Below are 15,453 nucleotides of genomic sequence, written 5' to 3'. Positions count from 1 at the left end.
GACTGGAGCTCTCGATTTATATTTTTCATGCCAAAGTGATTTCGTTTTGACAACATGGGCAAAAAATGTTAAAAGCAAAAAAGGTGGTGCTGGGTTCAAATCTCAGCAGGGTCTCAGTGAGTTTCCTCTGCTCTGGGTACACCCACACCGAAAAGACATGCATGTTATGTACATAGTCCTGCCATTGTCCTTGGCCAAGGTTGGTCCCCAAACCTCTGCACTGTGGCTGCTCACATCTGCTAAACACAGGATGGCTCAAATGAAAGGGGGGAGATAATTTACCCTGAGGGAATAAAGTGTATGTAACATAACTGTTGAGTCATGAAACCAGACTCAATCACGTTTTCATTTTATTTTTATTACTTGCAGAATACAAAAACACAAGTTAACAAACAAGAAAACAACGTAGCAGGAGCCACATCAAGTGATTCCCTTTCAACAGTGCATGGTCTTTCTGGTCATATCTAATCATTAGAAATAGATCTACCTCAGCTATATTCTCAAAACTAAAGGCCACCTAAATTAGAAAATAACAAAGGCAACTTAAGGCAACATATAGCTAGCGAGAGATAAGCTGACGATAGAGTAGAAGTGGACAATGTTACATGGTAACTATTCCTAAATTAATCACTTCCAAACACTTCAGTCAAATGGATGAATTCAAGAGAAAACATGAATTTCAGAATGGTTCAACCTTATATTTACATACTTCTAGAAATATATGTTATGCTTCTGAAGGTTCCTGTTGCTTTGGCTTCCAGAACTCCACATACACAAATTCGTAGAGTGGTCAGTGCTTGGTAAGCAGCTGAGTGACCGCCCAGTGGAACAATACAAATCAACAGTGACTGAATGTTTACAATCAATTAATGAGGCACCACTGCCCAGAAAAGCTTATTGTTTAAATGGTGATAAAATCTAGTCGGTTTTATTGTGAGGTTTAAGTGAATCCGAGCTTGTACGGTATGGAAGCAGGAAAATATTGTAGTTTTATGTAACTGATATGACAGAGTAGAATTATTGTATAGATTTAAAAAGATATGGGGTTGTGTTATTTTCTGAGTGTGTGTCTGTGTGTGTGTGTGTGTGTGTGTGTGTGTGTGTGTGTGTGTGTGTGTGTGTGTGTGTGTGTGCGCGTGCGCGTGCATTGCCTTTCACAGTACAACGGAACAACGTCCTAGAGACAGTTTTCTCCCACATCACCCTCCGGCCAGTCAGTGTGGAAAGCAATGATTCTCAAATTGAGGTCCAGGGACCCTCTGGGTTTCTAAACCTTCACAGGTCAATAACTCAAGAGTGTACAAATGGAACACCCATTTGTGTTCCTTTTGTACACTCAAAGAGTTACGAGGGTCCTTGAAATGAACAAGTGCGAGAACCTCTAGCCTAGAGGGTTTTGCGTTGGCGCTTCATGAAGGACATGGTGTAGTCTCCTGCCTGTGTGCTCTTCTGCCTCTTCATCTGGACCTGCGACTGTGCCGTGAGCTGCAGCTTGATGGCGCTAGAGTTGACCTTCGCCGCACACAGCAGCCCCTTCATGCCCTTCATCTTCTCACTCTGGAAGGACACCACCGGACCGCCCGTAGCCGGGCTCGCCTGGCCCTGGGCCGCCGCGGGGGAAGACGAGGGCGAGTCGGGGCCGGGAGACTTGGCCTTGGCCTCCATGATGTCAGGGGCCCGGAGGCCCTGGGACGAGCGCCGCCGCCCGCCCGCCTCCCCCACCTTCTTGGGCTGCGCGTTGGGCGGCTGGCTGGGCGGGGACGTGGAGGCCGTGGAGGAAGGAGGGGGCGGCGTGGCGCTCTGGAGCTCCTCCAGCTTGGACTCCCTCCTGGGGCCGCGTCGCCTGCCCTCCCGAGGGTCCTCGCTGGACTGGTCGTCGTCGTCCTGGGTCTCCACCTCTTTGATGATGATGGTCACCTTCTGACGCACCTGTTCATGAAAACACAAGTATTCTAGGTCAGTGGTTCGCAAACATTTTCATGTCAAGGATCCCCAAATTGACATTTACTAGCCCAACAGAACCCCATTTTAACCCATTCTGACCTGAGATCAGATTCACACGAGGTTTCCGCCGGACACACACTGGTCTGATGAACCCATTCTGACCTGAGATCAGATTCTAAAAATGTCAGTCGCTCTTCAATATTTCAAAAATAGCAGACCTACAAGCTCGTATATGAGCTTGTAGATCTGCTATTTTTAAATAGCTAAAGCATAACATGATGCTGACACCAAAATGGGTGCCCGGTCAGAATGGGTTAAAAGATATGTCAGGGACCCCCATAAGAGAAGATTTTGTATGACTCTAGCAGTGATTCTCAACCATTTTAATTTCAAGGACCACCAGTTTGACATGCATTAAGGCTACAGAGTACAGACCCCTATTTAAAGGCATTTATATCTCTGGGACGCCACTTAATATTGTAAAATCAATGTTAATTCAAATCTTGAGTGTACAAAATGGAACCAAATGAACCCGTTTAGGGTCCATTTGTACACTCTCTTAAGAGTTACAGACCAATACGGGTCAATTGGTTCCTACTATCATTTAACTCCCTCTGGTCCTTTCAGAACTACTGTGCTAGGTCTAGGACTACCAAACCAATTGAGATCACATCTATGAGCAGATCCCCCACACTACAGAATTTGAAATTCATTCAAGAGACGTTTATGCTTTACGATCTCTGCTCTCCCAGTGGACCTGGAGCCAGTAGTCCAGCCGTGTGCGTCTGGTCTCATCTCCTCACCTGCGCATCAAAGCGGCTGAGGGACTGCACCAGGTAGGTGGCCCAACCCACGTGGAGAACAGGAGTGGGACTGCCCTCCTCCCACTTACAGATCCCGTCATAGAAGCGCAACAGGTGGGCAAAGCATTCAGAGTCCTGGAGGGCAGAAAGCGCTGCAGCCTGCTTGGGCTGGTCCTTGAATAGAGTGGAGGATACAAATGAAAAAGTGGAGAAAATGATGAGATCAAAGTTAAATAAAAGAACCCTCAAGAACTCGGCTGGAATATGAAATGTCATTAGGAACCCACTGGGGAGGAACAGACGAGGACAATTAAGATATATGATATTAGTGAGAAGAGTTTCATCTATTATGCAACAGTCCAGGAACCAGGAGGACGAGTGATTACCTTGTTCTCTCCCTCTCCACCCTCGCCCGAGTCGCCTCCCTCTCCGGTACTCTCAGCAGCAGCAGTGGTCTCCTTCAGCAAGGTGGGGATGACGTCATTGGCTATGTCAAAGAACTCTTTGTAGATTTCCTCATCCTCTCTGAAATAGTTATATCTGTGAAGTGGTGGGGGGGGGGGCAGATAATGATGAGCGTATTGAGCGATGCAATAAAACCATTACCAGGCATAGTAGTCAAGCATATTAGGATTATGACTGATATTGTACATTCAAGGAGATTCAAGAAGTATTTGCACATATACTGCACATGGCTAAACGAATTAAGAGAGCCACAGAAAAACAAGGAACACATAATTGGTTCTCTGTCCACAAAGTCTCTTGGAGGTTAACCCATTCTGACCTGAGATCAGATTCATACGAGGTTTCCGCCGGACACACACTGGTCTGATTAACCCATTCTGTCCTGAGATCAGATTCTAGAAATGTCAGTCGCTCTTCGATTTTTCAAAAATAGCAGACCTACAAGCTCGTATCGCGCCACTCGGTGGCGCGATATGAGCTTGTAGATCTGCTATTTTTCAATAGCTAAAGCATAACATGATGCTGACACCAAAATGGGTGCCCGTTCAGAATGGGTTAAGGCACTTTCATTCCTAATTGAGAAACCTATGTTCCAAGCACAGTTGTTTTTTATGCTGAAAGTGACACTGTGTACGTTATGTTGTATGTTTTGAATGAAGTATGTGTCTTATGATTTATTGTAAAGCACTTTGGTACAACTTTGTTATTTAAATGTGCTATATAAATAAAGGTGGTATGGTATATTGAGGAACCTATGTTGAGTTTCTTGAATGTCTATCAAGAGTACTATACAAGAGTCTGCACCTCTACACCAAAATCTGTTTGTCTAAAATAGCTGTACTAGTAGATGTGATTCTCACAAAATGTTTACAATTAGGAATAGCCCAGAATAGGTACGCTAGGGTGTGATTAAAATGCATCTACAGTCATAGAACCCCTGTTTCATTTTTTTTTACTTTACACCTCTCGTCGACATTACATCAGTTACCCTTTTTCTAGACATTGTGAACAGACTAGGGGAGCTGAAATTGAAAGATTTGAGAACAATGGAGGGACAGGAAAAGGCACAGGGAGGGAAAGGGAAGCTGATTGATGGCAAGGGAATGTGGGCGTTGCAGCCCGCTCTGTTCCCCGCTCTCTGGCCAGTCACTCGCCATATTTTTAGCACCGCAGACAGTGTGTTTAATAAAAGGGGACGAGACGGCAGGTTAACGGCACCCGCGAGGAGCAAAGCCAAGGATGGAGCTGAGCGAGGCTTCCTGGCAAACCTTTAGGCCAACCACTCCCTCCGTTACATAAAGCTGGGAGGTTCCAGCTTTAATATGGCTGAAATATGATCCCTGTGAACCCTACAGAGTTATTCTTTGATAGGTCGGCAACTACCATTCAATTATTCCATTGATTATTATTTTTTCATTGCGTTGTTTTAATCAGCATCATAGAGTTTTTCTTTTTATAATAGACTCATTTGATTAGTCTCATTAACCAACTCATGTTCATTAGGTGATGTAATGGTGATGTAACACAAACATTAAACGCCATTAACAATAAAGAGACAATATGACGTAAAAAATATAAATATAATCGATTGAATTGCTTAGTTTGATTTGATTAACTGTTTGATTATTTGATACTTCAGTAGTCTTGACAGTAAGGCTGTACCCTAGCCCTGTTTTTAGGACTCAAACTTCGGCAGGAAACTTTGGGGAAGTGTCATAGTAGCTTGTTTACAACTGAAACGGACTTCCTGTGCACTAACTTCCTCTTCAAAATAAGAGAGTAATGACTAGTCAACCCTAGTTTTATTTCTAAGTCTAATTACAGGACATTAACATCACATTTTGTATGCCTGTCAGATTTCTCTACATAACTGTCTCAGCTTGGTGCGCAAATGTGCCTTGCATGCCTTTGATCTACGCGCAGAAAACATTTTGCCGACCTATGCGCACTGGCGCATACCCTGATTATTAATACCATCTAAACAGGTAACATGTAAACACAACATGAACATAATACTCTTATTATGCATGTTGCATTCTCGCAGAGAATTTTTTTTGAATAAATAAAAAAAAAGGGGAAAAAGGAAAAATAAATAAAAGATGAATGGTTCAAGCCCACTAATTAAGATTCGAGTGCCAATCCTAACGAGCGAAGGTTCGTACCCCGAATGTTCGGGGACAGCCTTACTTGACAGCGCACTGTATTGTGGATAATATTTTACGTTTACAGTATGTGCGCACTCACTGATTAAGGAAGTAAAAAAGGAAGCCTGATGAATGCAGTTTGAAGCATCTAGATTTAGTCAATGTCCCTAAATAATAGATTGATCACTTCGCTTTGGAGAGTTTGTATTTACCGCCATCTGGTGGTCAAAAAGGTTTGGGAACCACTGGCCTAATATAATGAAATAACTACTACTTCTTGGCTTTATTTCACAAAACACCATAATACGGCCTCCTACGAATAAGGCAACCAACAAAGAGAGAGAGGCACAAATATTTTAAGCTTATTGAAAATAGGATTTTGACAATACAATAACTGACAAATTGTACATACTGTAAATAATCAAGCATACTGTATTTGGAGTCAAATTTTTAAGCTGGTTGAATCAGTCTAATATAAGTGCATTAACAAAGTAAGTAGAAAAAGATGACGCAACTCATTGCATTCCACCTCCCAACAGTATAAAGGACACCTCATTGTGCGCGGTGCTCACAGCGTGCGTGTTTCCGCGACAGACTTACTCTTGCATGACCTGGGCAGCCTCTGCCCACGACCCTAAAGCATCCCGGACGTTCCGGTGTCTGTAGTGGAAGCCCGCGAGGTACATGAAGGGGTAGATGTGCTCGTTGTTGTAGTACTTCTTCGCAGAGCCCACAGCCTGGCAAACGACAAACACACAGACAATTCATACCACAGATCGCTGTCTGACCTGACTGGATCAGGGGGAATGATTTCATAGTTATAGCACATAAAAACTACGGACATATATTTCACTGCAACACAATACATCTTGATAAATAATGTTGTATAGACTGACTTTGAGGTGAATATTAAGGGGGTTCTCTTTGCCAGGGATGGGATCTTGGTCCTCCAGGTCTGCCAGGGTGCCCATGGCCATAGGATATCTATAATAAGAGATTAATCAAAGAATTACACTCCATGACGACTATGAGGAGTGAGGACAACAGACTTACTAACCATTCTTCATATACACAAGCGATTATTCTATATATAATTTTTTTACTGTCCGACGTGTCCGTCTGTCATATTCAATTGAAGATTGTTTGTAGGATATCAAAAGTATGAAGGGTAGAAATAGTAATTATACATGTATGTTTAATAATAGACTTTCCCTCCACCTTGCACATGAAGCTGAAGTGACGAGGAAATTAAACATTAGTTCTCCAGAAGTTGATTGTTATATTGGTATAAGCGAACATTTCATATCACACAACATATACTGTAACTGTACACTGTAACTGTACCATTCACCAGCTAAATCAAATAATTTATTCAAATCGATTAACATTCAATTAACAGTTGTGGCCGTACGGTACATCCTAATGATAACAACAAGCAACATCTTACCTTTCAAGGTCTCCGCGATCATAGAGCAGCCATAGCAGTTTCTGCGTGCACAGGAAACCATTCACACAAACGGAACATGATTAAATGACAATGACATAATCATCCAGTGTAGTAGGAATTCTTGCTCGACCGGACATTGCGGTCTTCTATAAGCAGCAAAAACAACAACAACATGATGACATTCTATTTAGAGGATGGGTTCACCTGTTGCAGCTGAAGCAGCTCAGAGCTGTCTGTGTGCAGGTCCAGTGAAGGGTTAATGGCACACACCATGAAGGCCACCTCCATGTTTCTGTTACACTTCATGTAGGAACCCTTCAGGTATAGCCAACTCTGCTGTAAAGGACACGACAGTAACAGCTAGAGTTAGATGGGTGGAAACAAGTGATTTATTGGTATAAGACAGCATGAACATTGTTCATTTTAGCTGAGAGATGTTTTTGTAATACAAAAACATATATGACAATACAGACATTTTAGGGCAAGATTTATGCACTGCTTTATGTATGGTAAAAATGTATCAATCCTATTCGTATCAGTCATGATTTCAAACACTTCAAAGAATATAAACATTAGTAAGGCGCACTGAGGAGTGAAAAGGGAAAGAGGGATGCTTGAGGAAGAGAAATCTAGACCCGCTGGGGGGGTTTGGGGTAGCAATGTGTATGACCGTCTGTGTCCATAATCACAATTGAACAATCTACTGTTCTTGTGCCTGCGCCCGGTAGAGCCCTCTCTTATTCGCCAGTGGTGCGAATAAGAAATCAATGGCAAAATTACTGTACATTAACTTTGGTTGTAAATAAACCAATTATTGTATAGGCTAAAATAATGGCAAAACAACAAATAATGTATTGTTTTGATTGAGAATCAAAAACCGTAAAAGCCAACTCATCCCTTTTCTGGGTGTCTGTCCTGTCTTTCTGGTTACTATGAGGCTGCTAGCTTGGCTTCACTGTGTCATTATCACATCACAAATGTTCCTTCGGTACATGTTGGCTAAGTACAATGTGCCAGCAAAACATGGCTGCGCCTGTTTACATTACATTGTGGCAGAGAATGCACTTTGCACGACCCTTTTGTGCTCTTTTGCAAACATCCCACAGAGGAAAAGGAAACGTATCCATGCAAATCACGTCCTTTAATCTCAATTTCAGCTGGTCAGCCATGACCAGCTGCACTTAATCACCTTATGCAGCTCCTTCACTACCAACCAATGCAACATTTTCTCCTAAATCACTCATTCTGAAAGTAAATTATAGGATCCACTTTTGTGACACACACACACCCCTCCCCCCCCCCCCCCCTTCGCTTTGAGTAGGCAAAGGAAGTCTATGATGTCATAATGACAGTGTAGCCAGCAGTGTTCGGGGACTGCGCATTAGTCCGAAAGTTAAAAAATAAATCTCATTTGAACTGCACAGATCGCATCTGTGATCCATTTCATTCCATTTTGAGAATTTTACAGAAAGGTAACATGTTTGCAATTGTGTATCTGAATCATGAAAAGAAAATCCATGGACAATGTATTGCCAGTGCTGCCATCTACAGGTTGAAGATTTCATCCTGCTGAACACTGAGTACTTTCTCACCTTTTCACTCACTTTTCACACAGTTGAGTTTTAATATGCACGTTCCTACGCTGTCCTGACTGATTTGCTGCATGTGGTGTTTTTATTTGTTTTTATTTATTTTATGTTCTTATATTCAATTTTGTTCTTTGCCATTGTTCTATCATTTTAACTACTTGTGTTTTATTGTATTATATTTTTGTGTCCTGCCCTGTGAAGCACTTTGAGCTGCATTTATGTATGAAAGGTGCTATACAAATACAAATAAAGTTTATTATTACTTTAGAGTGTGTCTTTTTGAATTTTATGTGTTAATTTTTTATTTTCGGTGCTGTGTTTTAGAATGGTTTGAGCAGACAATTTCTCAGTACCACGAAAGCACTACATTCCCTAACTGAACATATTGAAAAGCAATATTTAGAACCCATAACTGTATTATACTTCGTATTAAATGGTGAAAATAGCTGCTCTACAAGCTCACAACACGTCTTCTATTTTAACTTTTTTTATAATCATAATCAATTCAAAAGTTTTAAATAATCATAGTGATTTTAAGTCATATTATCCAGCCCTACGACGTCACTCACTCCATACTGCATGATTTTCAAATCTTGGGGCCAGGCTATAAAGCAAGTTTTCTTTAATAATGTATGCACATTGGCTATCTGACTAACATGAAACAGTACCAATGACAAGGGAAAACTAGACGTGCCCATTATTTAAGCCATGTGACTCAGTACCAACATTAACCTTTGCCCACCAAATTGCATTGCACCACGTCAGATATTGAGTTACAAAATCCGACATATGAAGCTTCATGACCTTTCCTTGTGCTGTGAGTTGACGATGATGATAGTGAAATGAGTCATTGGGGACAGCGTGACACACAAACAGTTTTCACAATCATTCCATGGCTCAATCCTTTTTCTTTAAATAATTTTTATCCCACGATTTTGTAACCCATTTTTCACCCCTGTGTCAATTATCTAATGTGATCCTGGGCTCTACACACCCTCCGCCAACCTAGTCCCCATATATGGGGGACATGGGGAGAGCAACGGACTTGAACTCATGCTTCCTTCATGCCCGAGTGTCCAAGTTGCTCCTTTACACCCGACAGGGGGGAGTTTCCCTGGTTGTACGTAGCGAGTGGAAGGAACACGTTATGCCAACCAGTTCCTTTCCCCTCCAATCAGGCGCCCTGGCTGGCCAGGGGGAGGCAGTTTAGAGACCAGGATTACTGCATGTTTTTTGTGAGGGTACCTAACCCATGGCTCAATCCTTACCCGCTCACTAACTCCAGCCGTGACCGTCTGCCCTCGTCTGTCCTCGTTGCCCTTGCCATGCCAGGTGACTTCGGCCGTCTCTTCTCCGTTCTTTCCAAAGATGACCCAGGCATGGTCCTCGGACAGCGCCAGGTGGACGTCCTTCAGCCCCAGCACCTGGCAGGCAGCCACGACGGCAAACGCCACCCCTGAACTGTCCAGTTTTGTACCTAATTGCAATAAAAAATAAATAAAAGAAATCAATGAAAAGCAATTAACCACTTGGAATTGGAACGCCACCGTCCCTACTCACTATTCTGGGCAATCGGCGAAAATAACAGCTTTACAAGCTCAGTGAGCTTGTAGCACAGCCATTTTGGCAAAGACAATATCAATATAAAAAGGAGGGGGGCCCCAAGGACAGACCCCTGGGAAATCAAAGTATATAGGGTTTTAAGTTAAATTAAAACCAGGAAAGCATCTGTGACATTTTAGATTTTTGTGTTGGCTATTCAAAAATAGCAGACACAAGCTTGTACATCCGCTATTTTTGAAGAATTAGAAATAGAATTGGCCTCAGGTCTCCTAAACATAAGTACGGTTGTTATTATTATGTAATGCATTAACAGTCAACTGGCGTAAAGTTGGATTATGCAGCAGTCCTACTGTACCTGTGATGAGACTGAACAGGGACTGGATGTGGGCCCGGTCCTTGAAGTAGGAGCGACTCAGGCTGTTCCAGATGACGTCCGACACTTTCTTCACCAGCTCCCTGCTGGACCCGCCCGCGGGACGCCGGTACTGGGACAGGTCTACGGCGCCGCGGATCTGCGCCGTGAAGCGCTCGTGGAGCGCCGAGATCATCCGCAGCTCCACCGTGGGGAAGCACGAGTTGGGGCAGTCCGGCTCGAGCGGCTCGAAGCGGACGCCGGGGACGTTTATCGGTATGACTCGGTTCACGGCCAGGAAGTGCTCCACGAACCCCAGCACGAGGGAGAGGAGGGAGAGGTCCGGCTCTTGCTTTCGAAGTTCAGCGTCGAACAGGCGCACCACTCCGTCGATCCCCCGCAGGGGAAAGTGCTTCTTCTGGGCCGAATGTAGCCCCATGTCGTCCTCTCACTGTCACTTGAAAGGCTAGTGTGTTTCTGTGTAAAAAAAAAAAATATTATTATCATACAGATAAAAATATGCCTTCACCCAATGACATACAGGTTCTACAAAATGATGTGATAGTTAATCTGCTACGAGCTACTTTTTTGCTGTGCCTGTTATGCTGTCTCATATACACACACACGTGTGTGTGTGTGTGTGTGTGTGTGTGTATATATATATATCTCGTCCATTGGGCCACACACACGTGTGTGTGTGTGTGTGTGTGTGTGTGTGTGTGTGTGTGTGTGTGTGTGTGTGTGTGTGTGTGTTTATGAGACAGCATAACAGACACAGCAAAAAAATAAAAAAGTAGCTCCTAGCAGATTGGAAACACGAATAAATGCTATACAAATATAAAAATATATACAAATATAATAAATAAAAACAAAGTTAATACATACATTTAAAGCTATTAGATCTAATGGGGAACAATATGTCTAAGAAGTTAGATGGATATTCAAGAGAAGACCTTGACCTGCAGTCTGTTGTGTAACGATGGTAGGTTACATGAACAGTGCACCGTTAACAACATAGGGCGCGAGAGGTGGGCGGGGCGCGCGCAGCCAGCACTAAAAGACTCGCAGACCCCAAGCTTAAAATAAATATAGATCAATATCTACTTCCCTGTTCAATTTACATGTATATAAAGAGTAATCGGACAGAAAATGAAAATGTACACCCTACCTACACAATGAATGAGTCAGACTGTTAGCCAGGATGGAAGGCTGACGTCAGCTAACGTGCTAACGTGAGCTAACTAGACAGGCTAACGTCCATGCAGAGCCTACTGAATGAAAACGAAGTGACGGCTTCATCCGATGTTTACACAACGAGATATTAAACAATGCTCTAACATAGATGGGGGGTAAATAGCAGATAAAAGTCAAAACAATCCAGCAGAGTGGAAGGTTGCGGGGGGGACTATAATTAACTAGCCAACTTAGCTGCTAGTTAGCCCCGGCTGGGCCAATTACGAAAACAACACTTTATTTAAAACGGGAACTGTTTCATGTCTTCAACCCTCCAGAGCCTCCGTTTTTTGCACGAATGCTGACTTATATGAAGCAATAACACCAGTACGCTGGCTATTACATACCGCTCTGCTCACAGCCGCAGCCACATGTTTTTGTTTGTGTCTCCCTTTGCCGCGCGGTTCACACTGTTCGAAGAAGACTTTTTTCAGGGTTGCCAGATTGTGTGAGAGACATAAGCAGCCTGAGGTCTGTGAAAACAATAACAAAAGAATTAAGCGACTAGGTTATTTGAAAATAGACACAAATCTGGTATGGGGCACAAAATATCTGTAGGCCCAGGGTCCTTGCGTGATTGATTGATTGATATTGATTGGTTGATTGATTGATTAACAGATTGGAGAATTACAGTACATTTCAAGCACAACTCAATACAAAACTGTTAACTGTGGACGACACCATAAAGTATTACACTTGTTTGTCCTTGGACAAATGGTGGGGGTCCTTGACATGATTCATTAATCACTGGTTTAAACATTAGGAAACAAATAAAACTACCGTAACTACCAATATTTACAAGAAGGAAAAGAAGCCCGAATTCGCTTGTAATAAGCGGACATGGCAACACTGGGTTGGGTGCGTTGTAAAGTGTATAACTGAATACAGCAGATCTGACAACCGCGATGATGTCACGATCGAACGGCGTAGGTCCTATCCCGGTGTTGTTCGATCTGGTAAGACGGTGCCGCCATTGTCGGAAGGCATGCGTGGACGTAATAATAATAATAATAATAATAATAATAATAATAATAATAATAATAATAATAATAATAATAATAATAATAATAATAATAATAATAATAATAATAATAATAATAATAATAATAATACTATAATACTAATAGGCTACTACTAATACTAATACTAATAATATATTTTATTTATGACGCACATTACATTTGAAACAAATCTCAAAGTGCTACAAAGCAGAGGACAAAATAAGGACAAAATAAGAATAAAAACAATGAATGCATTCTGTGGTCACAGCTAAAAGGTTAAAACTTATACGGGGATCTAAAAATGCCTTGTTAAAAGGGACGGTCTTTAGTCCCCTTTTAACCTCTTTAACCTCTCAGGTGGCCAGGGGCATTCCACATTCGAGGAGCAGCTGAGCAGAAGGCCCGGTCCCCCATAGTGCGGAGATTAGTCTTTTTGCTTTTGAGTATATGTTTGAATTTCCAGAGCGGAGGGAGGGGTGGTCGGGCGGAGGTTCAATAAGTTCCTTTAGGTAGGAAGGTTGCTATATGGATGCACTGATGGGTAAGGCATATAGCCTACCTTGTATTCTATCCTGAAGGAGACGGGAAGCCATGCAGTGTAGGAAATGGAGTTTAATGGTTGTGATATGTTCGTATTTCCACAATTCCACACTCATCAGGATCCTAGCAGCACTGTTCTGAATGTACTGAAGCTTCTGGAATCTAGACTCTGGATGCTCTTGCAAGTTGCTATAGGGACCCCAATGAGAAGTGCAATGCAGTATAGTCGCGCCTTGAGGAGACAAAGGCGTGAACGAGTTTTTCGGCATATATGGCAGGGTGAGTGTGGGACGGAGACAGTCTGGCTTTCTGAGGTGAAAGATTCAAGAATGAGGTTTTGCAGGTGTTTAATATGGGGATCGAAGGCCAAGTGGGGGTTCATTTTTACACCCAAGTTGGTGACTAGCAGAGTAGCAGGTGAGAGGGGGAGGTTCTGGCTGGTTATTGGGGATGATTTGACCTGGTGTGGGGGGTGCCGATACGAATGCCCTCTGGCTTGGAGCTGTTGAGTTGGAGGAAGTTGTCAGTCATCCACGCCTATATCTCCTAAGGCAGGTGGTTAGTATATGGATGATGGTGATAATGGTGACGACAGGGGGGCAGAGGGGATGGGACAGTCCTGACTCAGGTATAGTTGGGTGTCATCATCAGCGTAGCAATGGTAGGATATCCCGTGCCGGCTGATGACACGACCAAGGGGGAGCATATGAGGGTGTGGCCGAGGACGGAACCCTGGGGTACGCCACAGGTGACAGGCTGTGTCTGGGAATAAACACCTCCCAGGGAGACGCGCTCGGTTCCGTTTGTGAGGTAGGTGGTGAACCAGTTGAGTGCAGTGTCGGTGAGTCCTATGGTGGAGTCAGTGGAGACAGTTGAGGAGGATGGTGTGGTCTACTGTGTCAAATCAATGCTGACAAGTCCAGGAGGATGAGGAGGGAGGGGGAATCAGCCGCCATCAGAAGGTCGTTAGTGACCCTGACCAGTGCTGTTTCTGTGCTATGGAATCCTGATTGAACATTTTCAAAGAGGTTATTGTGTTTTAAATGTTGAAGTTGAGCGGCACCCACTTTTTCCAGCACCTTGGAGAGAAAGGGCAGGTTAGAGATGGGCCTGCAGTTGTTAAGAACTTCCGAGTCAAGGGTGGGGTTTTTCAGGAGGTGTGTAATGATGGGAGACTCTCTTTGGCGGAGCCTGGGAGTGAGAGTCGATGGTCACTGAGGGGGCGCTTGTTTTACATGTTAGGGTTAGGGTTAACTATAGTTTAGGTTTAGGCATAGTTTTTTTTAGGTTAGGGACTTAGGGTTAGGTTTAGGCATAGTTTTTGTGAGGTTATATAACCCCGACCTATACTAGTAGTAGCCGGCGATGTAAAACAAGCGTCCCATCACCATCAGCGCCCATATCGAAACCCGAAACTCAGGTTCTGCAAAAAAGAGACTCGGTCCGTGTAATGATAAGCTTTTTGTTGTTCATGGGCCCGCGTTCAAAAGCATGTCCAGCAGAGGGCGACGTTGCAACGTAACGTCGCATCAGGTAGGCCTACTCCCGTTATGAAAACATTACATAATGAAAACTGCAGATGTACGAGCTACACTGTGAAAGTGTTATATTTTAAAATCGTATTGTGCAAAGCGATTACTGCCATGCAACCTTAATGTTCCAACAGAAGCTGAAGCATTTCCAAATTGTGTGTGTTTTTCTTTTTTATTAATTCCCCATCCAAGATACAGTCGCAAGGATCAATTGCCTTTTGTGTAGGATCGTATTCATTATTTATTATAACTCCATTTTAATAATAAAATATGTCTTCGGCAAACGTGTCCAATATACAAGCAATCGGGGACCTCGTTGACGGGAAACCCTATTTATTTTAGTGCAATGTACGCGATAGCATAATAAAAGACAATCATTGGCATCATTTGCTTGCTAGCAATTATGCGATCTAGATCCCATGGCTTGGAGGGAAGAAGGGGCGGTCCTACTGTGATTGGATAAATGGTTGTCAGGCAACAACCAAAAAAGGGCAGGAAATTCAGGCACGTTACATGGAATAAATAATAGTAAAGCAAACTATAAACATATTTTTATACAATTTTGTTGCTTGATATTTAAAATGTTTCGCGTAGAATTATGTAGAAAATGTTAAAACAGTAGATGGTGTGTAGTGTAAAGTTTACACAAAAATGAAAGCATGGTACCGAGGCTAAGTTTACACAGTACAGTACAGTACAGTACAGTACAGTACAGTACAGTACAGTACAGTACAGTACAGTACAGTACAGTATTAAAAATGAGTTTATCTAGGTTGCAGTGACAACCAAACTGGCCAATCATAGACGACGCCGTCCCTACGGGCTATGGGTTGGTTCTTT

General features: G+C 42.9%; 1 protein-coding gene across 1 annotated transcript; it reads right to left on the bottom strand.

Moving 5' to 3' along the window:
• Positions 1–337: 337 nt before the first annotated feature.
• On the bottom strand, positions 338–11,932 carry men1 (multiple endocrine neoplasia I). Its single transcript, XM_083788569.1, has 10 exons — positions 11,888–11,932; positions 10,311–10,784; positions 9,661–9,869; positions 7,008–7,139; positions 6,804–6,844; positions 6,253–6,340; positions 5,957–6,093; positions 3,134–3,287; positions 2,748–2,921; positions 338–1,929 (listed from the first exon to the last, which is right to left on the bottom strand). Exons 2-10 carry the CDS (start codon positions 10,744–10,746, stop codon positions 1,387–1,389), a joined length of 1,914 nt encoding a protein of 637 aa, XP_083644695.1. The 5' UTR covers positions 10,747–10,784; positions 11,888–11,932; the 3' UTR covers positions 338–1,386.
• Positions 11,933–15,453: the final 3,521 nt, after the last annotated feature.

This window comes from Protomyctophum parallelum, assembly GCF_964188405.1.
Source record: "Protomyctophum parallelum genome assembly, chromosome: 18".
Classification (NCBI taxonomy): domain Eukaryota; kingdom Metazoa; phylum Chordata; class Actinopteri; order Myctophiformes; family Myctophidae; genus Protomyctophum; species Protomyctophum parallelum.
This window is presented reverse-complemented; position numbering and strand designations above follow the sequence as displayed.